This window comes from Phalacrocorax carbo, chromosome 12 (genome assembly GCF_963921805.1).
Source record: "Phalacrocorax carbo chromosome 12, bPhaCar2.1, whole genome shotgun sequence".
NCBI classification, from domain to species: Eukaryota; Metazoa; Chordata; class Aves; order Suliformes; family Phalacrocoracidae; genus Phalacrocorax; species Phalacrocorax carbo.
The window spans coordinates 20,238,232-20,263,942 of record NC_087524.1 but is presented as its reverse complement, the minus strand read 5'-3'; the positions used below and the strand labels follow the sequence as shown (position 1 = coordinate 20,263,942).

At 41.7% G+C, this 25,711-nt stretch overlaps 1 protein-coding gene across 1 annotated transcript in view; it reads left to right on the top strand.

Moving 5' to 3' along the window:
• The window catches only part of C12H10orf90 (chromosome 12 C10orf90 homolog), a 69,054-nt gene that overhangs the window by 32,370 nt on the left and 10,973 nt on the right, over positions 1-25,711 (top strand). Inside the window, exons 2-6 of the mRNA XM_064464377.1 lie at positions 1,332-1,420; positions 3,661-4,735; positions 18,491-18,781; positions 20,805-20,998; positions 21,977-22,175. Coding sequence (XP_064320447.1) covers positions 1,332-1,420; positions 3,661-4,735; positions 18,491-18,781; positions 20,805-20,998; positions 21,977-22,175 — 1,848 coding nt within the window. The remainder of the gene's footprint in view (positions 1-1,331; positions 1,421-3,660; positions 4,736-18,490; positions 18,782-20,804; positions 20,999-21,976; positions 22,176-25,711) is intronic.

Genomic DNA, 25,711 nt, shown 5'->3' with positions numbered 1-25,711 from the left:
TGCCAAAAAAAGCGTAGTGGGCTCTCCGATCCGGCTGTTTTCTGGATTTTCTTTTTTTTCTGTACTGTGGCTAATGAGTCCAGCTGTTTTCTCTGTTGCTCAGGACCTTCTTTTGCTCAGTGACAAAAGCAGACCTCTTATTTTTTCATGCCAGCTATGCATATACACAGTGGCATTGGCATTTGGGAGCTGTGCAAGTAAAGTGTTAAAGTATACCTTGCATACTATATTAAAGCAGAAGGTTCATCAAACGGTCTGTTAGTGTTTTGTGATAGCTGTTCCATGGTGGGACTCAAGGAGGTCTCTTGATGGGGGATAGACCCGGTGCCTTCCCCCTATTTCCCTTCGGCTCCTTAGCTGCAGCCAAGGAGATGAAGCCATGAAGCTGCTATGGTAGATATGCTTTAAAGATCACTTCTTAAAGTGGAGCTGAGCTATATTCCTTTGTTAATATGTTACATGTAAACTGAAATTCTGCTTAGTGAAAAATTATCCACTTCTGTGGCAGGCTGTCTAAGTGAAAGAAAAAAAAAAGTCTTACCAGTGATGTGACTTGTTGCTATAAAGCAACAGCCAGTAATGTCAAGAGATTTCAGTCCAAATAGAGAATCTTTGAAAATTAATTTAGGATGCTTATTACAAAATAGAAACTAACGTCATTTCTGGCAAAACTGTTGACAGCAGATGTAATGCATCATTGCGATAGCCCAGGCTTCGTGTTATATGGAAATTAGCTCTGTGTAAAAAGTGCAGACGGGCTAGCACTCACAGAAAATAAAAGATGACAAAATCAGAGACTGATGTGCTGATGTAATAGTTACCACTGAGCTACAAAAGTCATGATGTAATAGAATTTGTGAAAATGATTTAAAATTACTGTACTTCTTTAAATGTGAAGGTGACTTAGTTCAAATGAAATCAGACTCGTAGCATTCAGCCCGTTAATGTGCTCATTTGTGCTCCCAGTTCCGCAGGCTACACAGGAGTGACATTTGCTGAAATCTGCATTTCCCATCTTCCCCGATTCCTCCACACTCACGCCTGAAGCCAGGGAAATCAAAAGCAGAGATATTCAAGCTTTAGATCAGCCCTGAACACGTTCTAAGGCTGCCCACAAACACATCCTTGCAACAGGATCCCAGGGGTGGTTCAAGTGCTTCTCCTTGGAAGAGGGAGAAATAGGATCCCTCTGATAACAAGATCCCAGGGCAATCAGATCATTTACAGTAGCTCTTTCCCTCCTGCTTGCACTCCATTTATAACCACGTTTTCTAACTCATCTCCTCCAGGACACTGAAAATAATGTTACTTTCTCTGTATTTTTTCCCCAGGAGAGACACAAAAGCGATGGGGCACTGATGGTCAGAGGAAGTGCTCAGGTCTTCAGAGTGCTGCGGAGAGAAAACCAAGCTTTACCGAGGTAAAATAAATAAATTAGATAGCAGTCAGCAGAATCACAGAATCACATTTAAAAAACAATCGCTGATTGCTGAGCAGTGTATTTGGACTTTGTCTTGTCTAGCTAGGCTTAGCTTAGGCAGCAGAAAAGCCGAATGTCGTGATTCAATGTGCTCTTGGTGAGGGGGGAAAAATTGCATGTTTTGTGGGAGAAAAAAAAAGTTGTTAAAAACACCTCAGGAGACTAAACCAAGTGGTTTCCCAAATGCCCGTATACTCAGTCTCAGATGTTCTCAAGATAAAGCCTGAGGTTTTCAGTTCACAACAGTTACTTTGTCTAAGTGCCTTTTTTCTTTTTTTCACAAGATGCAGCGAAGCATGAAAGCTCCCGAAGAGCATAGAATCAGCTGATCAGACCTTAAAGATCCATTTCTTTTGCCAAAGGTTTGGGGGAGGGAATAATACAAATACTCAAGCAGAAAAGGAAAAGCAAATTATGTAAAATATTGGTGCATGAGTTTGAAGTTAATTGGAAGCATTTTTGACATGCCTTTGGACTCTTGCAGAATGTTTCCATCTGTGCAGCCCTTAACAAAAGAAATAAACGTCAAATTAACTACTGGAGCATGAGAAATGCATCCAAAATAAAATATTTCAAGCAACATTTTTCCTTGGTGCCCTGTAGAAAACTTGGGGAAGTCGAGAGTTTTGGAAGGCATGCAAAAGTGTTAAACCTGCAGGTAGAAGTAAATGCAGTGCAGAAAATAGGAGGCAAATGTCGTTACAAACCATGAAAGAAACAAAGGAAGAAAATGCTTTCCCTGGGGCAGTGAAATTATTGAATTGTCAAAACCACAGGCAGCTGGTTTAAAGAGTTGATAAAATTTACCTGGCATTTCACCTCATTAATAAACTCTTGATCTAACTCTCCCTGCTTGGGTTCCCAAATCAGCCTTCCCAAGAGGTACAAAGGAGCCTGTTTTCCGTGTCGTTTCCACGCTTGGGGGACAGGAGCGCAGGAACGTCTTTCCCCGCGGGCTTCGGTGCAGGGTCCCGTCTCTGGCAGCCAAGCCCTGAGAAGGACGACCGTGGCTTCTGGGAGGTCACAGCTCTGTCACTCACATAGTCTTCCTCGAGGACAGAAAGTATTATGTTTTGTGAAATACTTGTCAAGTCCTGGCATTGATTAAAAGGTGACAGGCGCCCAGATATGACTGAGGTGAATTCATAACAAGCAGAAGCAGTAAAGCTCGCAAATGGCACCGAAACCCTGAATGAACTTGACGGAGCCTTCATTATGGAGCTAATCCTCAGAACTTGCGTGCCAATTCAGTGGAGCTTTTTTTCCTATTGGGATTGGGAGATCCAGGAACCCAGGGCAGGAGCAATCTAATCAGCCAATTTACAGCAGCAACGAGATTAGGTCAGATGCTTTATTGCATGCGACTTATGCGACCAGCCGTGTGGATAATAATAGCAGGAGATTTTAAACTCAGGTTTACTCTTTGTCGGATAGCTTTACTTCACACTGAGTGTAGTAATGTACGGTCTATCAAGATAGATGTTTACTGTCGTGGTTGAAAAAATTAATCTGAGCCACTGTCAATCAATCTGGGACATATGTGGCTTTACATCATTGACAGATGCCACCAACTAATGATAAGCAAGAGGGAACTAACGAATTAAAACAGTTCCCAGAGCCCTTATAGAAAATTATACCATTTTTGTGGGAGGGATCATGAAGTTTTTCCGTGCTTACAGCTGGTGAGGTTGTAGAACAGTCATGACCCTGGTGCCCACGTGTCCTCTGCAGCATGAGGTGGCACACATGGACCTTCAGGCTAATGAACCATAATACACTTAAATGTATTTTAAATTCCAGCAGACCATCATGAGAGAGGAGATTAGAGTCTGAAACTGGCAATTAGCTTTGGCACGCCCATTTTTAAAGAAACATAGCAGCCACAAATCCCAACTGTCAAATACTGAAAATAGGTCAAATACTGAAAATAAAGCTATAGAATACACATTTTTAATTTTAATAATTTTTTGCACCAGAGTGATAAAGTTTTCATTGAAGTCTTCCAGGCAATGTGGAGCTGATTTCAAGAGCATGTGTTTTTAAATGACAAAAAAGTTAGGATGAATAGAACGTTAACGTGAAATCTCAAACGAACTATCTAGTGTGATAGATGGCAGATGAGAAATAGTTCCATGTATTATGACAGCATATGTTGATAATTTGAATCTTTTTATTTGCAGGAATCTCTGTCATCGCAAAATACAAAATTGAGTTCACCGATACTCATTTTGCAGATGATTGATGAGAATAAATCGGAAAAAAATCATCCCACTTTGCCTGTGCGGCCCATGATCCTGCAGCCCAGTGCTTATCACACACAGTGGTCTTTGGCTAACCATGGTTCAGTCAACGTTAATAGAGCACGTATGGTACTTCCCAGCAGATTAGAAATTCAGGCATCTTTAGAAGACATCACGTCTCCATCAGACTCTCCCATCACAGAGGGAAAACAGTGTCAAAACCAGCAGAAAGGGTTTGCCTCCATAACTATTACAGCCAGGCGTGTTGCTGCAGGCTCCAGCGACCCAGCACGTGGAGCTGGAGCTGTGCAAGAGCCCAACGCCGTGTCCCCCACCTTGAGCAAAATCCATGCTGCCCTCCGTCACTGGCGCCCGCCGGGCCACACAAACCAAAATGTCTCTCCATTAAAGATTTCTGAATCTTGCTCGCAATTAGGTGAAGAGCCACAAAAGTGGATTTTTGACCCCGGAAACAAGGAGAGCGGCGTGGGTCTTCAAAGCAGTGGTGGGAGAGAGAAAGTACCACCTTCATTCATCTCATGTGTGCACCTTCAGGTTTCTCAGCAGTGTCCAAATACCATCTATTATTTAGACAAGTCGCTCAATGTGTGCATTGACCAACCTCAAATTAAATGCCAAAAAATTCATAGATCAGCATTGTCCTTCAGTATAAATTGCAGTTCGTCCAGATTAACAGCAGATGGAGTAGATGGCATAGCTAATGGAGAGCCAATAGAGGAGATATTTAAGACAAAGCTGCTAGGAGAAAACAAGACCCCACTCAGATCAAACTGGAGTGCAGACTTAACAGAAAATAACATAATTAATAGAGAGACAACAAATGAAGGCTATTTGGGTAGTAAATACCCTTTGCAAACTGTCTTTGAACTTCCAGCATTTGTGGCTATACCCGGAGGACCTAATGACATAGTGACAACGAAGACAGACGATGATAAGCAGTCTGGCAGCTATCACACTACTTCTCTCCAGCTTCCTAATTCAAGTGATGAGGCAGGTAAGTAACCTCCATAACCCTCAGTCTGGTGGAGCAGAGGTTCAGGCTGGAACAGACCCACCACAATGATTTTGTGTGAGCAGATAATAGTAATCTTTGCTTCTGTACAACCCAGATGTTTTCAGCTCCAGGACTACCACGAATATATTTGCTGTGCTAGTGATGCATGCTGCTCATCAGATGATAGAGAAAACTTTGCTGATGTTTTCTCCACTAAACCTCTATTTTTAAACATTTATAACTCCATTTTTTTTTTCTCCCAGCAACATGCAAGCGCTTAACCCCTGAAAATAATTAGGCCTTTCTTTGTATAAGGGCTGAATTTTAAGGTGTGAGATTAAGAAGGATGTGGCTGCACTGAGCTTGGTTTTGTGCTCCTTGCGATCAAAAATGATCGTTTCCAGCTTTTATTTAGAAGGCTGTAGTAATAAGCCCAGGCCTTTATAACTAATGGCTCCAGGTAAATGGTTTGCAAATCTTTAACACATTTGTTTCAAATATCTCCAAGCATTTTGCAAACATAAAATTTTCTTTGCAACATTGCTCTTGGGGAAGGGAAAGGTACCGTGGGGATTGCTTCATGCCCAGAGTGGTATAGCTTCTGCTGCACTGGACTGTAGCAGCTATTTTACAGTGCGCCTGAATAACCACAGCTGAGTTTATTGACTCTCCAGGAAGGGAGTGTGGATGGCAAGAATGTCAATGAGCGAGTCTGGTTTGTACCAAAAACACCAAGGTTAAAACTTACCCCCTATGTATGCTGCGACCTTGGGCTACATTTAATTGCAATTCCCCTGTTCTTATATGGCCTTTGTGATCCAAGGGTCGGTGTATGAACATCAGCTACTTCCTAAGATTCATTTGTACCTTCATCTTCCCAGTGTGCAGATGGAAAAAAAAGAGAAAGAGGAGAAGTCGCGTGCTGTCCCGTGGGCTGGACAAGGCACAAAACCCAGGCTGCACCATCCCTTTGCATCCTGCTGTCACTGCTGCACTCGCTTTCCCATGCCTGAAATCCGTGGGACTGCTCTTGCAGTTATCAGGGTCAAACAGTGAGAAGGTACCACTTTATTCAGAGGCCTCCTGCTTTAACCTTAAAGAAAATTATCAACAGAGCCAGGATTTTCCACAGAGAAACCAGCGGTGTCAGTAATTCCAGAGTCAGGCCCTTAGATGAAAGCCGCGTGGGTCTGCAGGGTGAAGCACCCCTCAGGCTGGCTGCTGAAGAAAGCCAGAGATAAAACATTTCTTTGTAAGTGTAATCCAGGTTGTCTGTTGTTGAAGGAGAGATGGCGCAGAAGGGAGCAGGAGAGGGAAGATGCCGACCAGTGTTAAAGCAAGAAAGAAATGTAATGGGTGAGGGTTGGTGAGGACTTTCCATTGACTGACCCCAGCAAATTCAGCGTTTCAGCTTTGGACTCCATTGCATACCATCCTGATTTCAAACAACATCGTTCTCCTGAAGTTTCCATAGAAAGTGCTATGCATTCAAGGCTTTAACACCATCTGAGGTCTGTCTGTGATGTACCACCGAAACAAGGATTAGAACAGTATTGAGACTTCCCTGGGCTTGGCAATACCATGGTGGTCATGAAAGAATCGCTTTTACTAGAAGTAATTAGAAAGTGAAATTAGACACTGCTCATGGTTCCACGGTTTTACTAAAAAGCGGAAACAAGTGAGGTAACCAGCTGAGAAACACTGGGTTTTGAAAAATTATTTCCACCATTTGTGTACACAAGAATACAGGTGTAAATAAACATGGGAAGTGGTACCTTTTTAACTGCTTCCACCTTTTGTGTAAGCAATAATGTCAAATGTAAAGCTACATATTTCTCTTGATCAGACCCTTTGTAATATATAAGGTGTTTATCAGCGTACTACAACTTTCCTGTGTGAAATTTGTACAAACAGCCGGAATAATAGTTCAAAACAACAGTCTTTCTCACTGTGATCCCCAAAGTAATGAGCTCTTGCATAGCCGTCAGCCATTAAATGTGACAAATCATAAGAAACCTGGTTAAATGCATGAGACACCCACACTGCTCATTAAAACGCAAGGCAATTGGTATGGTTTTAACCTGGGAGAAAATGAAAATGTGAGTTCCCTTTAGTTCCGAAAATGGGTGAAGCGAGGGAGGGAAGTGATCTCTTAGGTCCGTTCTGGTGCAAGTCTGGTACAGTCCTACAGCCTGGTATATGTCTTTTTTCCTGGACTAGTTTAAATATATAAAGAGAGCTATAATAGGACACAGTTGCCCTCTTGCTTTTTGCTGTGGCACTTCTGTGTGTACAGCTCAAAATTACAAGACCTGTACTGCAAGATGCTGCTTCACGAGCGCAGCAAAATAACTCCCCCATCAGCAAAGCCCTTTATACCGTCACAGCTTCCCAGTTCTTTTCAATGTTTGTTTTCCTCCAGTGTTTACTAGCTCAAATCCATTCACATTAAGCTTTGGTCTACTATATGTTTATGCAATTAAATGTTTGTTAAATGAAATATTTAAAAAGAAGGAAGAACTCACAGAAAAGGGACAGCGAGCAATATTTTACACTGTGTTAATACTTTAACATAGTTATCTTATGGATGAAGGAAGTGTGGAGAGCTCTTTGTCAGTCACATTTCTGATGACCCAGAAAGTTTAAGTTTATATTGGTTTGCAGCTGTAGGCAATACCTTCTTGCCAGCAAAAATACAAGTGGTAATAACATCACCATGGCAAAAAAAAAAAAAAAAAAAAAGAGGGGGGAAAAAAAAAAAGAAAAATTACTTTCAAGGCTAGACTTTTCTGTATGAAATCTGGAAATGTAGTTTCCAGGATATATAGGCTGCTTTATTAGAATCTGAAGTGGAACGAGCACCCAAGTACTTCTCTGCTTTACAGGTACTGGGGCCAGGGCTTGCTGTTTCCTATAGGACCAGTTGAGTCATGGCCTCTTTGGAGCGTCTTTTTTTCTAATTTTTCATGTGTCTTTACTAAAGTAATGATGACTCTACTTACGGTGTCACTGATACTATTTCATGTTCAAATCCAAGTATTCTAAGACTTGGCTTTACATGAACTTGGATAACCTAATCTAAGGCCCTGCTTTCAGCAGGAGGTTGGTCCAGATGATCTCCAGAGGTATGTATTTCCACAATGTGCCACATATGAAAAGGATATTTTAGGCATATTAATGAAATGTAAATCTTGGGCTACGCTCATGGATGGTAATTATACTTAGAAATCCAAACATCTCAGACTCAGTTAGCGTTCAAAGCCATGTTTCATGCTACAGCGTCCCAAGGATGGAATATGGTCTTGTGATTTCACCACTGTGGACTCTGTCTTCTACTGACTCTGTTGCTTTGGGTACTTTGCTTCCATTATCTGGCAAGAAATCGGACTGTAAATGCTGGAAAATCCAGGTTACATGTGAAGTCAGACTTGAACTGCGGGAAGACATAGAGTCGTAAGACATAATTGTGTTTATTTTTAATGAGTGGCCAGCATTTCAATCCCTTGGGCAGCTTAAGGAACTTGTGCCCGTGAATGCGAAATGGCCCGCAGAGAACCACGCGACTCACCTCACAGATATGACCACGGGTAAGCCCGGGCCAAGCTCCATGAGGTCCTTGTCACAGGTAATTGATGTGCATCATCTTGCCTTTGGTCGTGGCTTTTAACAAGCTGTCAGAACTTGCTAACGCTGCTTTTAAGTGAATGCTGCAATTTCCTCTACTGTCTGTACCTGATGTCTCATAAATAAAAGGTAAGTTAAAAATGAAAAGATGAGTCTTGTTTCTGCTGAAGACAGGAGCATTTTTAATCTTAATTTCTCACCTACCTTTCGTGAAGAATATATTCCACAAGAATATTTAGTTTTCCATCCATCTTTTACAGTATATCACCTACTGGGCTCTATGCTGAATTATTAAAACAGGGCAAAGAGAAGAAAATGGGACAACTTTAAATTCATTTTGACCTCTTGATTAAATGATATAATCACTTTACTATGAAAGGTTATAAATGCCAACATCTAAATTCATGTTTAAGCATAGATAATTGTAAAAGTCTCGATGCCTGAGCACCTTCACAAAAGTCAGCTACACTATAAACTGAAATAATTTCTGCTAACACCTCAACTTTTATAACATCTACACTTTTCTTTCTTTGCCATGCCCAAAACTGCTGTGCAGAATTATTAAGGAACAACAGCTGAAGTGGAGAGAAATGTAAATCTGGTTTGGATGGTAGGTGCTGTGCTGGCTCCCGCAGCCTTCCGGTGAGGCACAGAAGATGTGGAGCATGTGCAAGGAGGGTCGGGGGAGATGACAAAGGGAATCTCATTAATTGCATGTGTAAACTACCCACAAGTAGGGAAATCAGGCTTATGAGGTATGCATGGATCGGCAATTGAAGGTGAATATGAGGGTGGTGATGGGTGGGTGTGAACGCGGGCGGCAGTAAGTGTGGGTGCTGGGAGGCAGCCGGGGCACGGGGGGTCTCCGGGGGGGGCCTGCCCTGCTGGCATCCCTTCTCCTGCAGAATTCAGGAATGAAGCACTCAGGAAGGGGGAGAACACATTTATTCAGTGAAAAAGGTGGATCAGAGAGCTGGTATTGTAGTTGCTTATACTTTTTCCCAAAGAGAATGGCAGGTGATTTGGAAACATAATTTACTTAATTAAAGCAACCCAAGGCAGTGGATGGGGAAAATTGAGATGGGATCTGGGCTTTTGGGGTGTTGAATGGCCCCAGAGGATTATAGGCTTCTCTTTCCTTCTTAAGCACGAGTTTTATTAACAAGTGCTGAAGCCAGCAGCTTGTTGATTAACTAAGGGCTAAATAACTACACTTTCATTTGTTTCAAGAGCTATTTTAATTTTTTTGTGCATGTGTGTAAATGTATATTTGTATTGCAATAAAATCAGAACAGCTGGTGCTGTGGGATTTTGATATGCTGCTACCTGCAAAGCAAAAGAATGTTTCCGTTTTAAATACACATTGAAAAGCCCCTGGTATTTGAGACATTCGTACATCAAGAAAATATTTGTAGGTCACCTTTAAACTAATTATACTTATACTTATATAATTATACTCATGGTAATCAGGATGGGCTAATGTACGCAATCTTAAGACTGAAGACTTTTAATAGCATTTATTTTCAATTACTAAAGAGTATTTGAAATGTCGCGATGAATGAACGTGGCCTATCTGGTGTTCTCACCTTATCTTCTGTTTATGGAAAAGTCACCACACAATAACCCAGAGTACAAGATTAGTGTGCAGGGGGGAGTATACATATATATATATATTTACATGTACAAGTTATAATTAGATGAAAGCTGCTCCTTACAATATGGAATTTATTGTATAGAAACTTGAGTAGCTACAGCTGATGCTAATTAAGTCTCCAGCCTGAGAATGTACACAGCAGTCATGATGGTGAAGACAGGAGAAATGTGAAATATGGCACAGAAGATTTTACTTTAGCTTGCACCTGCTAAGCATGAGGAGCCAAATCTTCAGCTGATGTAAACCAATAGAAGTATCTTCCTTCAGAGGAGTGACACTGATTTACATCAGCCGAGAATCTGGCCGGGGACGTTACTGACTTGGCGTTATGGACATAGCAGCTGGTGCCGACTTGTTAAGAACAAAGGACCACATGCCAAAAAGCCCATTAAAAGGAGCTCCTTTGATGTTTCACTTCATCTGGTATAAATTTAAAGTTTAAAATGGAGGAGGTTGTCAATTTTCCTTAGTCTAGACGTTTTGTGTCATTGGGTCTGTGTCACACTGCAATGTGACCTTCATGTGCTGTATGAGTTGCTGAGAAACTGAGACTTGGTCCTTACAGATGTTGAAAACTCAGTGAGGAATTGGCAGTCCTCGGTTAGGAGTGACTCAAAGGTACTGCCAGCCTTCGAGACAGACCCCAGCCTGTGTGATGGGCAATAGGGGTTGCCTCTCCTTCTCCTGGATCTTTTTTATTTAGAAGGAAGGGGTTGCCTCCTCTTCTCTGGAGGTCCCTTTTATGTTTATGGAGTACCAAGCACTTGAGCTTTGTTCTGTGGTTCAGATGCCTGCTTCTACTTTCCCCATCCTCTGGTGTGACAAAGGAAGGGGTGATGATGCACATCAGGTGTAAATGGAGAAGGAAGGGATCAGTGTGGGGGGGTATCCCAAAAGGTTCCAAAGTTTTATACTACGTGGCATAGCAACAAACCTGTTGGCTGGAAAGGCCATCGTTTCCCTACAAGACAGAAGGATGTCTGCCCTGTTAATGAAGTTATGGACAGCATTTCTATGACTGAAACTGATAAATTAGAATTATTTTCCCAAGGATGATCATATTGTCTGCTGAAGATCCAAATTAAAGTTCAGCTTTCCTTGCTTTGGCCCGTGAAAGTTAAGGGTTTTATTCTCCCACTGTTTCCCATCTTTTTCAGGGTGGACATTTCTATCTTGAGCTGTCAGAGTTGGTAAAATGTGAGACAATGTGAAGTGAAAGATTCTGGAAGGGGCAAGTCACTCATTAGCACTCAGGGAAAGCAGTGGAAGGCTGAATACTAGAAACGTTAAAATAACGATTAAGAGAAAGAGACGGGCTATGTGGGTTCAGTGGCTGCATTATGCCACTGGAGCAAAAGGCTTCATTTTCCCCTTATTCACATTTGGTTTAAACTTGGAGCAACTCTTTTGCACTCTGTGAAGTGAGTACTTGGCTCAGTCTGGCTGTGGTAAATTATCAGAAAGAGCTGAACAACTAGGTATCTTTTATATGATGAGAACACCAAGCGGTCAATACATTTCTTACCCTGCAAATCACCATTTAAATGTTCTGAATCATGCTGAATATTTTTTTTTTTAAGTCGCACTGCATCAGATTGCTCCTGGAGTCACCCCAGTAGCACCTGCTCGCTTCTAGCGTGACATCCTTGAAATGCAAACGTGGATGTCTAACTCTGAGTTTTTGTTAGGTGGATGTTACAGAGAATGGCTCAAAAGTACAGCAGCAAATTTCAACGTCTTTTCAATAACCATTTCCATGGTTCTTAGCAATATGAACAGACATCCTCTCAGTCTAAGGACCAGTTGCCTGGGAGTGTTGGGTTTGTTAAAGGCACGGCTTTGGTATAGAATGGCCAAAAAGGCATGACAAGAAAAACAGTGATGATTCCAGGTATGAGTCTAAAATCTAAGACTGATTATCTTCAGTGAGAAAATAACTACCAGGTGCTTGACCAGCCTCCAAATTATGAAAGGTTTAATGAAAAAATAATATTTTCCCTTTTATCCTGTCCCAGCACATAGGAAGCAAAGGGGAAAAATGTTAGGAAAATATACAAATGCTATTCTTGACCAGCTGAGTATCGGGGACCCACTGGTGCAAGCAGTCGAATCAAATAATGTGGGTGGATTATTTCCTGACCATTAAAATATTCTGCAGCAATAATACACTCACATGATTTGGGGTGTAAGATGATCTCCTGCAGGTGCCAGGCAGGAATGTTCCCTTTTTGCCGGTGCAGTCATTGCAAATTACACCCTTGTTCCACCAAGCCTCCCCGTGAGCGGTCAGAGTCGGTGCGTTACATCCTGTCCTGAGCAGCACGTTGCTACCCATTCGCTCCCTGAAATAAGTGGCGTTTCCTTATTTAACACCAAAAGAGAGGATTGATTAATTATTTGCAAAGTGTTTTGAGAAAATAAATTGGCAGTCACCACAGAGAGAGTTATTGTTAGGTGCCGTTGATTAGCTGCATTATGGGATTGTTTGCTCTGAAGCCAAGTGTTGGACTACACTCTAATTTTGCCAGAAGCCTTCTGTAAACAAGCTGTTTCTTGACATCAAGAGGTTCTTCCTACTTTGAACTGATTATGGATTTGGAGCCTAATAGCTCTTAGGTACACTTGATAAGCTTTCTCTTTTAAATGATTACAACTTTCCACAGTCAAATATTAGCTTTTGTAAAAAGAAGGTGTCTTCCTTCTGAGAAATGTAGCTACAGCTGTCAACGTCATTAAAAAAAAAAAAAAGCTAGCTAGAAAAAAACCCAACCTTTCTGTTAGAGATAATTTTTTAACCTAGACGTTTAGTTTGAGGTGTTATTGATATAGCTGAGATAATTAAGCCTTATCCTCACCAGGCAGGGTGTTTGAAGAAGCATTAGTATAGGTACAATGAGATGTTCATCAGGAGTAACAGTCTGGGCGATTCTCTCGCTTCAAGCTTGCAAAGTTGCCCCAACTTTGAGTCTTGACAGTTCTAGGAATGGAGATAACGATGCGGCCCAGCCCTGTTTCTCAGGACCCAGCCCCAGGTATTTATTGAAAGGTACATCCAAGACCTTGTTAAGCGTTACATTTCGATCAGGGAGCATGGGCAGAGCTACATTACTGTCAGGGGTTTTTACAAGATGCTAATGCTGAACAGCATCTGACACGGCCTCTTGCAAACGAGCCATTTGACAAACAGCAAAAGGCAGTTAGGGACATAGGTCTCACTGCTGGTCAGCAGAAATTTTAGTAGAAACATCTGAATTTTGTAGCATTCTTTGCTGACTGCAGTTTGTTGACTGATTAAAACTGATGCCTTTTCCTTGGCAGTGATCTGAACAATAAATTATCTGTCCTATCTTCCATCCCTTGACAAACACCGAAATAACTAATAATATTGTCATTGCTCTCAATGTTTCCATTTTTCTGTGTTACCAGGCTGCTGAGACAGTGCGGTCTGTTTACTTCTATCTAAGATCGTATGTCTTAGCAGGGGTAATACTTGATTCATGATAGGAATTGAGTCATCAGTCTCTGTCATCAGGAGGCTGGAGCCTTGGTTTGGATTACGGATCACTGCTTGCCTGCTTGAGGCACGTGTGGGCTCTGTACAACCTACGCCACATACGTCTGGGTCTAAATCTTGAAGAAGGTAGAAGTTTCTTACATTTAAGGAATGTTAATTGCTGCTCCTCTCTGCTTGGGGTATTGGCAGCGTCTGCTCCCATCACGGAGGTCTGGGAGAGCTCAGCATCCCAGGGCATGGGGCTTTTATTAAATTTTAAAAAAGACCCAGCAGGTGGTCTGTAATGTAAAGCCTACCTGCAGTGGTGATGTCTGATCTCATTAATGACACACAGTGAATCAACGCTGTGCCTCTCCTTCCCCGGCCGCCTCTTGTCAGGCTTGCTTGGTGGTCGTGGAGGATTTGTAGCTTTGTAGCGCTGCGTCTGTTAAAATGAACTTTGGCCGATTTCAAAGAAGCACTTTGTCATGAATTGTCAGAAATCCACACTGCAACGCTAGGAAGAGTGTTATAAGAGAGCATGAAAAGCTGCATTATCCCACTGTAAAATGAAAAGAAAAAAAAAGTAGTAACAATGGATAAGGGTATGTTTGTCTGAATTGTCCATGTTTCAAGGAAAGGCAAGTTTAACCTGCTCTAAGGCAGGGTCATTTCCTGTTAGCAAAACCCCCTGAAGGGAGAGGGAGAAAAATGTAAAAAGATACTTTACAGTAAAACAATATACTCATTTTACTCAGAGATCAAGGATTCTTTAAAAAAAAAAAAAGAGCTTTTGAAAACCTACCCTTGGTTTTACAGAATATTTTTAACTCCTCCATTATCATATGGTTTTCACTAAGTCATTATTTAAAAATTGAATGGTTGTCTTTTGCTTTCCTGCATAGGGCTAAAATGATTTTTCTCCGAATGTAATTATGGTTTTATTCCTTTTTGTCCTATACACAGCTGAACTTTTACAACCAGGATCTATATTTGCTGAATTTTATTAACGGAGTCGTTCTGCTTTCTGTTTCTTTGAGTTTTGTTCTGCTGTATCTCCCAAAGCATTACACTTGCAAGTCTTTGTTCATTAGTTTTAAAGTCTTTCTTCAGCTGGGATAATAGAAAAAACATATATTGCTAGTCATCCAGTTACAATTCTAGCTATTCTCAGAGGGGCATATATATTTCAAGTTTGGTGTGTGGGGATTTAGATATACAATTCCAGATAGTCTTAATGAGAGTAACAGCCCTAATTCCCCACACAGTATATTAACAATGGATCCAGAATGTACAGAGTGAAACTCAGTGATCGTACCCTTAAGCACCTTTGCCTTTTTCTTTTTTTTCTAAATATCATTTGCATCTGCATTCCTTAGTGAAGGTAATTGACAGCTGCTTTGAGGGTGAGGGAGTTGATCTTTGGAGACCATGTCTGGTTTGCTTTGCTGTGTTTTCCTGGGGACTGACTGTGCCGGGGTGTTCCTTTTGAATTGAAAGATTAATTCAAGAGGGAGTAAGAGGAAAGAATTTACCAAATTGGCTCCATTATTTTCTGATTGCCTTCAATCTTAGACAAGAGCAAGGCGCACCTTTTCTTATTGCCTTAATTATCTACGAAAAAAATAATCCCCACCATACTGTGAATCTAATAAGGATTAAGATTTAGTTATAAGATCTAAGGAAGACACTTTTCATGCAGAAGGATGCAGTGTTTTTATACCTGAATTTCCTAAGGAATCTTGCTTTTTTTCATTCTTAGACATCCTTTTGTTGTCACAAAAGGCTAAGAAGCAGCCATCATGTTGTTGGGTTTTTTTAATGATGGACGCCATTCCTAGTTTTGTTCATGCCTTTCTTTTCTTTCTCTCCAATCCACATCTTTGTGGGAATCCCCAGACCTTATGGGCAGAATATCACTGCTGGCATTCCTTTTAACAGGGAAGTTGTGCAGTGCAGAAGGGAAGTCTGTCTCCGTTTGCACTGTATGTAAGAAAATTCCTGGGGCTTAATGCTCAGTTCTTGAAGGTTACTGTACTTACACTTGGAAGCCAATATCCACAAATAGCTAGTCTGGTAGTTAGGAGTAAATGGAGTGTGAATCCTCCAGGCAACTCTTCTTTCTTTTGTTCAGATCCATATTCTAAGACACTAGAGAGGAGGGATGTGACTTACAGACAGCTCCTTCACTGGCTCTGGTCTTTGCTGTTTTATTTTGCTACCTTGCAGCCCATTTTCACCACCCTGATGAGTCGTGCTGCAGCCTCAGACACCAATGCCCAGCCACAGCAAACAGCCTCTCCTGGGGACACAACAGTGGTGTGAGTGGTCTGACAACCACAGTGAAGAAGCTGTTTGGCTTCACAACACACACATTTGTTGGACAGACTGTTTCTTGATATGAAGGCAAATTGTCTCCTACTGTGACGCTGCCTTGGATGAGCAGAAATTCTTTTCTCCTTTCCATTCTCTTTTCTTCTCCTCTCTGCTTTCTACTGGCCAGTAAACTATTTGAATTTAAGAGATGATTTAAAGAGATAATCTGTTTTCCATTCAAGTTCTTTCTGTGGCTTAGCTGCCCTCTTTCCCCCCCCCCCCCCCCATTCTTCTAGTATCTTGGCTGCCTTTGGGAAAAGACTTCCTTCTCTGCCGCTCTGCAGTTACTTAATGCTACCTGCTGCTTTCTTCATCTTCTCCTACCATGCTGCCTGTTTCTACCTCTTCCCATAAGCGCTCTTTGATGCCCATGACCTCATTAATCTGTCCCATTGTTTCTTCCCGTTATATGTCATTAAACATCTGTAGAAACACTGTGTAACTGCAGGTCCGGGACCAGTCTGGGAATGGAGGAACAGATCACTGTATATGCATGAGCTCCAACTGAGAGTATGCACACAACTGAGTCTATCCAGTTTGTTGAGAGTATTTGCTTTAAAGCTATTTTCATCTGAGAAGAGACCTAAGTTTTGACAAAAGATAAGGCAAATATTTGCAATGTGTGAACAGCAAGAAGAAAGATAAGTTATACCATAGAGAAGAGGGAGAGTTTGGATGCTAGCCTAGAATTTGAGAGCTCTGTGTGCATTTCCTTGCTTAGACCAGATTTTCTGTATGGCTGTGAAATTGCTTAGGACAGGGTTTATCTCAACGAATTTAATTAGAAAAAAAGTTACATTTTCTGTCTGTGCTGACCTTCAGGGATCCGTCACTAGAGGATCCTCTGAGAAGTTGACTCCTCCTTCTGTGGGCAATTGAGTTTACAGAAAGAAACATGTTAAAAGCTTTCTGATCCGCATGGTAAGGGAAGAACACTAGATGCTGTACCTTAACGTCTCTAGTTTCCCCGGAAATACTGGGTGACCGAAAAGAAACATGAGCCATTCAAATTGCTAAAATGTGTAGGAGACCGTCATTTTGTGGCAAAGAATATTTCTCATTTACTGCAAGTGGATTAAGGATTGGGAAAGTGAACTGAAAACTTCCTGCACCACAGTGCAGGATCTAATTTTACTTAACGACTCTGAGATAAGGAAGTGTCTAACATGATGTGGCATTTCATCCTTCCTTGTGGATTGGACGAAAGAAGAAAAACACTTCTAATCTTTCCTCTGGCCTCAACGAAGGTGTTGGAAACAAGCGTTTGGAGAGGGGCAGCTGCTGAGAATGAGTCAGCAGGGAAAAGAATTGTGTGGCTGCTTTTTAAAAAGCATTTGTCATGAAGCACCAGTAGTTTATTAAATGTGTTATGTCCACAACAGAGAGCGAGGCAATCCCAGCCTCGTTTGTTTGGTTTTATGGTTAGGTCTGAAACCAGTTGCATTTTTTTTCCCTTGTACCTCCCAAATTCTTTCACCAATTTTGTAATAGCTATTGGTCATTTCGAGCTACATAAATCTTGAGGTCTCAAGTCAGCCTGTGGCTAGGACTACCAATAGACAATTCATGCACATTATTAAAAGAGAAGAGCAGAGTCATGCTGTGTGCATGTCAGTGTGGGTGTCTGCCTACCAGGGGCCACTACCGAGTGATTTATAGGGACAAAAAATAGTTCCCATCTGCACCTTCTTTCTTCCCCACCCTTGATCCTGATGCCCTTTCCATGTTGTCCCTAATTCATTGTATTTAATTTCCTGGTTTTTTTTAAATTCTATTTATTCTCCCTAAAAAAATCTGCCTAAAATGCACCTTGGAAAATGGACGCTTCTGGCTTATATGCCCACACTCTCACTTTTCTGGGGTTTTGCTGGTAGTAGTGGTAGTCAGCTTGAATCATCGTTCGAGGTTTGTGTAGCACAGAGCTTATCCAACTAGCTCTATTGCTTTTGACATAGCAGGGTCCTGCAGTGGTAGCTGCTGTGCAACATCCTTCTCATCAAAACAATTTCAGGGGAAAGTGTTGTCTTGTACAAATCAGACCTTTTTGGTGCCGGTTCCTGCTGAGGCTTTGCACAGAGGTAGAGCAGGGCACTAAAAATGTTGGAGACAGGTGCTGCTTCTGAGGCAGCCACTCTACTACCACTCCACTAAAACCCTGATTCCGAAACCACTCGGACCCCCATTTTCATCACAGCCACCCTTGGATCCTATAATTTTGATTACTATTTGGTAACTATAATTTTGATCAGGTTTAACCAATCTAAAATGTTCCTCTCAAGTGAATAAGAGACAAGAGCAAGACACATAGCATACCTTCTTGCCAGAGGTATCTTGACTCCTGCCACGCTGCCCATCAGAGTGTATGTAAATTATTTAGAAAGGCAGTTTATTTTTACGAAGAGTGTCCTCTGTGATGATTTCTACGGTAACATTTTGTTGCAGTACAGCTGCATGTCAGTCATGATAACATTTGAATCAGTTACAACTTTTAAAATATACGACCCAAAGCTGTTTTGCAGGAAATAAAAATTATGAGGACTAGAGAGCTGAGAAGAAAAATGTTCCCATGTTATAGAATTTGGGGTTGTTTTTCTTCTGTTTTTCACAGGAATACAAATGCTGTTGGGAAGCAAGAAGCAGCAATGCACCACAGGCAGGAGCAGCACAGCGGCCTCTGGCTCTCTTCCAGATACAACATCCAAAAAGGCAATTGCTGCTGCTACCGACGGCTTGTTGAAAAAGAGAGATCCCTCCAAAGGCACCTCCAAATCCAAAGCGATCCAAGCACAGGCCATCCTGAAACCAAAAATGTCTGTCTCCGATAGTATGTGCAATAGAAAAGCTTCACTGAGAATCCTCTTGGAAGCAAATGTTCATGGGCAAAACCAGCTCCTAAAAAGTAAGGTACAAATCCTACTGTGGCTGTTAGGAATATGGTTTCAATAATAAGATGAGATCAGTCTCAAAGAAAAAAGTGAAGTAATGGAAAGTCAGTCCATTTTTGTCCAGCTTTAAGTGCTGGGTATGAGTCATCTGGTGAGAGATCAATCAACTAATCTGACTGTATACATTGCTATGGTTAATAGAAAACAAGATTAAAATGAGAAAGATAGGCTTACTTTGTAAGTAGATTCAAGAAAATCTTGAAAAAACATTAAAACTGCAGAGTCAAGCTGTCCCAGTCCAACCAAGAAGCACCAGAAGTGTCAAGGTTAATTTTGCAAATTTGTTTTGATACCTTTCTTTCAATTCTGCATTTTTTTTTCTGACATGACAGCCTGAACTCTGTGGTGCGCAGGTATAGCATGAAACGCTTGCTTTGGGGGGATTACCGTGAAGGAAAAAAAAGAAGTTTTAACAACTGATTATCAACAAGGTTTCAGCACATAAAGCATAATTTCTTCTATTTCAGGACCTGTTTGGATATCTTAATTCCAACACTTATTCATATAGCTAAAATGGAGATGACACAAGCAGTTGTATTCATGCATAAGGTATTTTTGCAGAAGACGACTGAGATATAATATACTGGAGATTAATTTGGCTTTAGGATCACTAGACTTGCGAGAACTTTACTCCAATATCCTATAAATGCTATAATGGCCATATAACCTTTTTTCTTACAGTGTTTTTTCTAGCAGAATTTTGTAGGCAGGTAGGCAAAACTTCTTCATTATTGACTGTGAAGCTACGGGATGTAACACCCAGTTAGATGAGAGAAGCCTACGTTCTGCTCTCAGTGCCTGAAGTTAACTCGTGCCGCTTCACTAACTGGAAGTGAAGCATCCGCTGAGAGCTATCAAAGACAAAGTTAATCAACACCTCTAAACCTGGCTTATCAAGAAGTTTAATGTCGTGTTCACAGGTTTCAAGTTTTTCTCCAAAATGTTAACAAGAGCGGTATTAGGGAGGAAATACAGTTACGGCTTTTATAAGGCAAATGTACCCAACACAGATCACTTTAATATTTTTTTTTAAGTACAAAATAATATGTACAATATGTCATAAAGAGGAAAATATTTTAAGTTTATTGTAACCAAAGATTGAAATAAAACAGTAATGGGCTTTATTCCCAGATATTTAGTTCTAGAAATCAAATTATTTGGCAAGGAAGAAGTACTCCAGTGTGGCTCTTCAAAATAGTTCATACAGAGCTCTTCCGAAGATCCTTTGTTATTTTGGATTAATTCTGTCCTCTAAATGAGAATCTTGTCAACTCTGATTTTTGAGGACATAGCCTTTCTTGGTCCTAATTTGTGCAGGGAGTATCAGTCATAGAGCACTAAAGCATAATTATGAGTGTAGAAAATAATAATTTTTTTCTCAGTGGAGGGCTTTGTAAATTGACCCCTTTCATAATATGCTATAATGCATATTAACCTTTTGTTTATTATTTTTTTCATGGAGTCTTTCCACTGGCTAATGAATATGTAGAAATGACAGAAAGCAAACGGTATATCAGCAAAGACAAAAAACAAGAGTAGTGTTTATGAAAGTCTCAGTATGGTCAAAGAGAAATGTCATGTGATTAAGGTCCAAAACAACATGTTATTTCCTACAATACAAGCAATAAATTGAAATTAACTCAAACTGCAAGTCACAGCGTGATATCCTTTGCTTTCCGTGATGCAACTGTGTTACAGCGTCTTGCTTCTGGGAGGCGAATACCAGCAAACGGAGCTAAACATCTGAGTGGTTTAATTATGCTTCAGTGCGATGTCTGGCTTAATGTGAAAGATACTCTGGGTGTCACAGGGCAGTGAGTAGCACCTATGATTAGATTTGATCTATTCTGCTTAATGAGGCCTATTAATAATACCTTGGCATTCTTATTTCAGAAATTGCCCTCTATGTCTAATGAGGTGGAGAACCCAATAAAAAATTAACCATGCACTCTTAATGAACTTTTAAATCTCTCAAAGGTGATTATGAATTCTGTGGTTCAAGTGACAAAATAAAGGAGCGTAAGGAGGAGGATGAGCGGGAGCGAGCCAGCAGGGTAACACTATCCGCGGCTCGCTCGCCAGATGTTACTCGTGAGAAAAACGATGCGCTCACACGGCCAGAAACCAGCTCCCAGCCTGAGAGAAATCCAGCAGCCCCACAGACGCTGCGGGTAAAGTATCAATCTGTTGTTGTTAATATGTGGATTTATTTATTTATTTTATTTTTCCTTTTTTTTTTTTAACTTCCTTTTTTCCCTTTTTTCCTTTTCTTCTCTTTTTTTTTTTCCCCATGGATGGCAATTATTTCCTGGGATGGGGATGAGAGCAGAAGTTCGCATTTCCTTGATTTATCTCCTTTCCAATGAAGTTTTCATAGCTTGCATCAGCTGCCAAGACTTGCTTGGCTGTCTGGTTGTAAAAGCTCCCCATTCCAAGCCCCGCTGGCCATTCCTGTAGGGAACCATGGTAAAAGTTTGGGGATTCATAAATTTCCCAAAGACAGTTTTGAAATTGTAACCTCAAAACTGCCGATTTCCCAAACGCGCACGACATCCAGCAGGGCGAGCAGCAGCCGTAGGCATGGCAGGACCCCAGGTTGATACCAAGCCCCAGCAGCAGACGTGTTTTCCTGCCTTTCCTCCAACGTGTGCTGCAGACCAGTCTCCACTCCCGTCTTCTGTCCTAAGACATTCCTAAATGTTGAAGCAGCCTTTGACTGGAAAGCATTTGCCTCTGGATCATCCATGAATAGATCTGCATGACAATCTAAATAAACAGGAAAGTTTGCGAACTGTCAGCGACAAGCGGCTTCGGCAATGGGGTGAGACAAGGAAACAGGCAAAACGTCAAGAACTTGAATTTGGATAACTTATAAAAATATGTAATTCAAAACCTTTTGGATATGTTTCCTGAAAGTTGGGGTGTTTTTTCAGAAATTCCTCTTTGTCTGATCTGGAAATTTCACACCAAGGCAGCTTTCTAACAGTAAAAGGAAGTAAAGACAGATAGGAAGGCAGTTTGCTAACTTCTGTACAGACAAGCAATCATTTTCATGGGTAATCTCTTACTGAACCCAATTAGATGCATATCACATTTTTTTCCTTCCTTTTAATTCTTTTAAAATGAAGTGGTTTCTCTGTTTCATTTAGGAAGCACTAGAAATCCATAAGCCTCGATTCATCTCCCGTTCACAAGAAAGGCTGAAGAGACTTGAACATATGGTCTGGCTGAGGAAAGCCCGGCAGAGTGATGCTCCTGCAAGTGTCCAGGGAGTGCTCATTCGCAAGCTTTCCTCAACATCCACATTAAGCAAAAAAAAGCAATACACCATTCCTCACCCGCTCAGTGGTAAGTTGAGTTGTGACCAGCAACAGGTCTGTAGCTGTCTTTGAAATCTTGCCACATGTATCGTATTTCCATATTAACTTTGTGGAAAAAACCCGAGACCCGCTGCTCCTGCTTCACCCCACACGTGCTCCAGTATCTGTCCTAGATCGCAGAGCAGAAAGTCTCTGAAGAACAGAGGTGGGTTAGTGGGGATGAGATGTGGTCTGTGGCAGCAGCAGAAGACTTCCTTGGGGACTTTTTGTCATCATCACATGCGGTCGTGTCCTTCAGCATGATGTGGGTTGCTGTTAGTTGTAGCGGTGACAGCAATGAATGGCATTTCGTACCTCTCACAGCTCACCGCAAGACCAGTTTGGGGACAGAAGTGACATGTGGGGGGACAAGTGGGGTTTGGGAGCTCGAGTCCCAGTCCAGTCTTCCCAGCAGCTTTAGGTGTGGACTTGCCTTTTGACTCATGAAGCCTTCAGCAGTGAGCTAGCTGTGAGAACGCTTGTTTGCCCATGGCTGCATGCAAGGCTGCTAAATCAATGCATCTAAACTCTGTGTTTTCCTAATTCAAGTTGATTAGGTTGTTTGATTACCCTAGTGGTAAAAAGACTCAATATTCAGCAAGTAAAACAGTTCTCTCTGAGAAATTCTCTCCCAGCTCCCTCCCAATAGCACCTCTGTAAATATTATCTAAGCACAAGGTGTTAAACAAATTACTTCTGGTTTTCTTTTTTTTTTAATTGCCATCTGGCTGTTACTTAATTCAGCTGGCTAACAAAAAAGATTTATTTGATTGATTGGCATTCCTCTTTACATTTTGGTTTTAAATCTGTGGCTGTTTGAAGCCACATTATTCTACTGAAAAGTAAATCAATTGAAAACATTAAACAACTAGATGGGTCACCTGGAGGAAGCAGGAATTAAAATCTTTGATGTCCTCGACACTGGGAAACACATATATGTTTTTTGCTCCCTGGGAAATGAGATTGGGTGCAGGAAAGCTGGGTACAGTCCCCATCTCGGGGCTCTTGGCATGCTTCGCACTGGAGAGTACCGACTTTTATCGCTCCACCTGTCCGTTTGTTGTGGTATGAGGAAGTCTACCTTACATCAGATACGTAATGGGTTTTTGTAGTAAGAGCCAAATAAGCATAAGCAAACAAAGCACAAAATATGAATTATATTTTAAAGAGTCCGTAAAATTCATTCACCTCTTCAGTTATCCAAGTTAATTTACTTGGGTTCAGCTATCTCAGGGCAGCGCTGCCCTGCAGTGCTGGGGGCTCTGCACCAGCCAGCCCTCCCGGCAGGCAGTGGCACCGGCCAAGGGTTTGTCATTTATCTTAGAAGAAGTGGCAAATATCTCCCCTTTCGCTTGGTCATCTTTGAAAGACCCTCAAACTACTTTGCAAATACTTTACGAAACAAAAAATGAAAGTTTAAACCTATTTCTTCTGAAATTATAATTAAAGATTAATTTTTATGCTTATTTAATGAGTAATAAAAGCATAATATTGAAATATACTCATTAATTATTCAAGTAAATTACTATTTCCCTCTTTTAGTGGTTGGTCATTAAAGATAAATTTGTCTAAAGAGAATCTTTAGTTTCTGTAGTTCATCTGCCTTTGTATAGCCACATGTGATTTTCTGTTTGTGAGATCTTAGTATTTTTATAATGGCAGAAGTGTCACAGGTCTGTTATTTAAGCATAACTGTAATTAATATTGGAAATCCTGGATTCCTCATAAGGCACAACTGTGTAGGCTGCAGTTCCGAGGGCTGTGTAGGAGTGTACTGAGCATATTTTATTTGCTCTGAGTCCTGACAATTGGTATTTTAGGATTTCTCCTGGTAGATGTTACTGTGCAGAAGGATTAGTGTCATTAATGAGTCCCAGAGTGGGGGATCTTTGTTTCCTACAGATGCTCCCAAACCTTTCTGGTTGCAACCTCTCTTGCAGAAGAGACACGAGCTTCCCCCCGTGCGCTCACCGAGGGCGCTGGCTGCACGCACCCTCCCGACGTCTCTGCTGATGACACCGGGGTCACAGCCCTCTCCTTCCCTTCTGCCAGCCCCCAAAGCTGGAAGGAAGACAAGTTGTCGTTTGTTGTCATCATTATTCTGTATTTCTGGAAAAGCCATTTTAGCATGCAAAATGTTCTTTTAAAGCAAGGAAGGACTTTGTCTCATGTTTTAGAAAAAAATAAAAAGAAATGCAAATGCAGCTGTAGTCCAGGTAGGGGATGCAAGCACAGTTTCATTTGCTGAGGTGGGAAGTGGGCATCAAAATCCCAGTGATCTGAGGATGCTGTTTCACATTATAAGCTGGTGCAAGGGAGGCTGTGGGCACAAGCAGCAGCCTCACCGCACGCTCTGTCACTGTGTGTGGCCCATCCATGCCCCCATATTTCAGTTGGGTCTAGCAGGAGCTGCTTTGTAACTTATTTTTTTTAAATTAGAATTCCCTCTTTGAGTTTTTATCAGATCAAATGACTGATCCAGCTTGTCAAACAGTGGTGTGATCAGATGACCTGGCACAGGGTGGCAAGAGGGAGGGTGGGAGATGGTGAGGGAGGAGAGCAGCATCGCCTCCCTTGGCAGCAGCCTTTCTTTTTTTATGGGTGTAATGAGACCATGCCCTTCCCAAAGAGAGCTCCCAGGCTGCTCGTGTACCGCACCCATGCACAGATGACACCAAAAGCTGCCTGCCAGCCAAAGCTGGCCAAGCAAAGGAAATGTGGCAGGGTTCATCCCTGGCTGTGTATTTCAAAGCCAGCTCTTCAAGTGGTAGAGAGCCTGGGATTTATGCAGAACACAAAGGGGCCATAAAGGAAAAATATCCAAAGGTGTGTCTGTAGGTCCAAAGAGGGAAATTCCTGAATGCCACCTCCACCTCTGGCTATACTTGGTTGAGAGCTGGTCGTGGCCCGGGAGCAGCTGACTGTGACACCAAAGCGGGGGACAGGGGCTGGTGGCAGAGGCTCAGTGTTGTGTTATCGCTTTCCAGGGTACGGTCCAGCTGCCGGGGGTGCACGGGGCAGCAGCAGAGATCACAGAGCTGCCCTATGTCACCATGCACATTCCTGCGGTCATCTGGAAGTTTCTGTTGCAGTCGCTCATAGAGGCCAAAACAGATATTAGAGCTCAGCCGTCACTAGAAGCCAAGGGAACTGGGCACCAAGCACTTCTGTCCATGCAGGGCAGTTCCTTTGCCACGTCCCCATAGCCGTTGGTATTTTATTTGGTACTAATAGTTCTCCTTTTCCCCTGATAGTGTTAAAAAATCTCTGTGAAATGCAACCCACCAGCAGGCTTCTTGGTCTCGGGAAGCCGGCTGCTCTCTCACAGCAACACTCATTGAAACAACATTTGAAATTAAGGACCCAAGAGAGTAAAATGATGACCTGGAAACTTGCTTAAGTACACAGCACCTCTAGGCTTCAGGGTGTGATCTTGTGGTTGCTTTTTTCAGTCTGATAGTTTCCTCCTTTCTCATTTTTTCTCTTGCCTGAACGTCTTTGGGATTTGTGGAGGTAGAGGTCTTT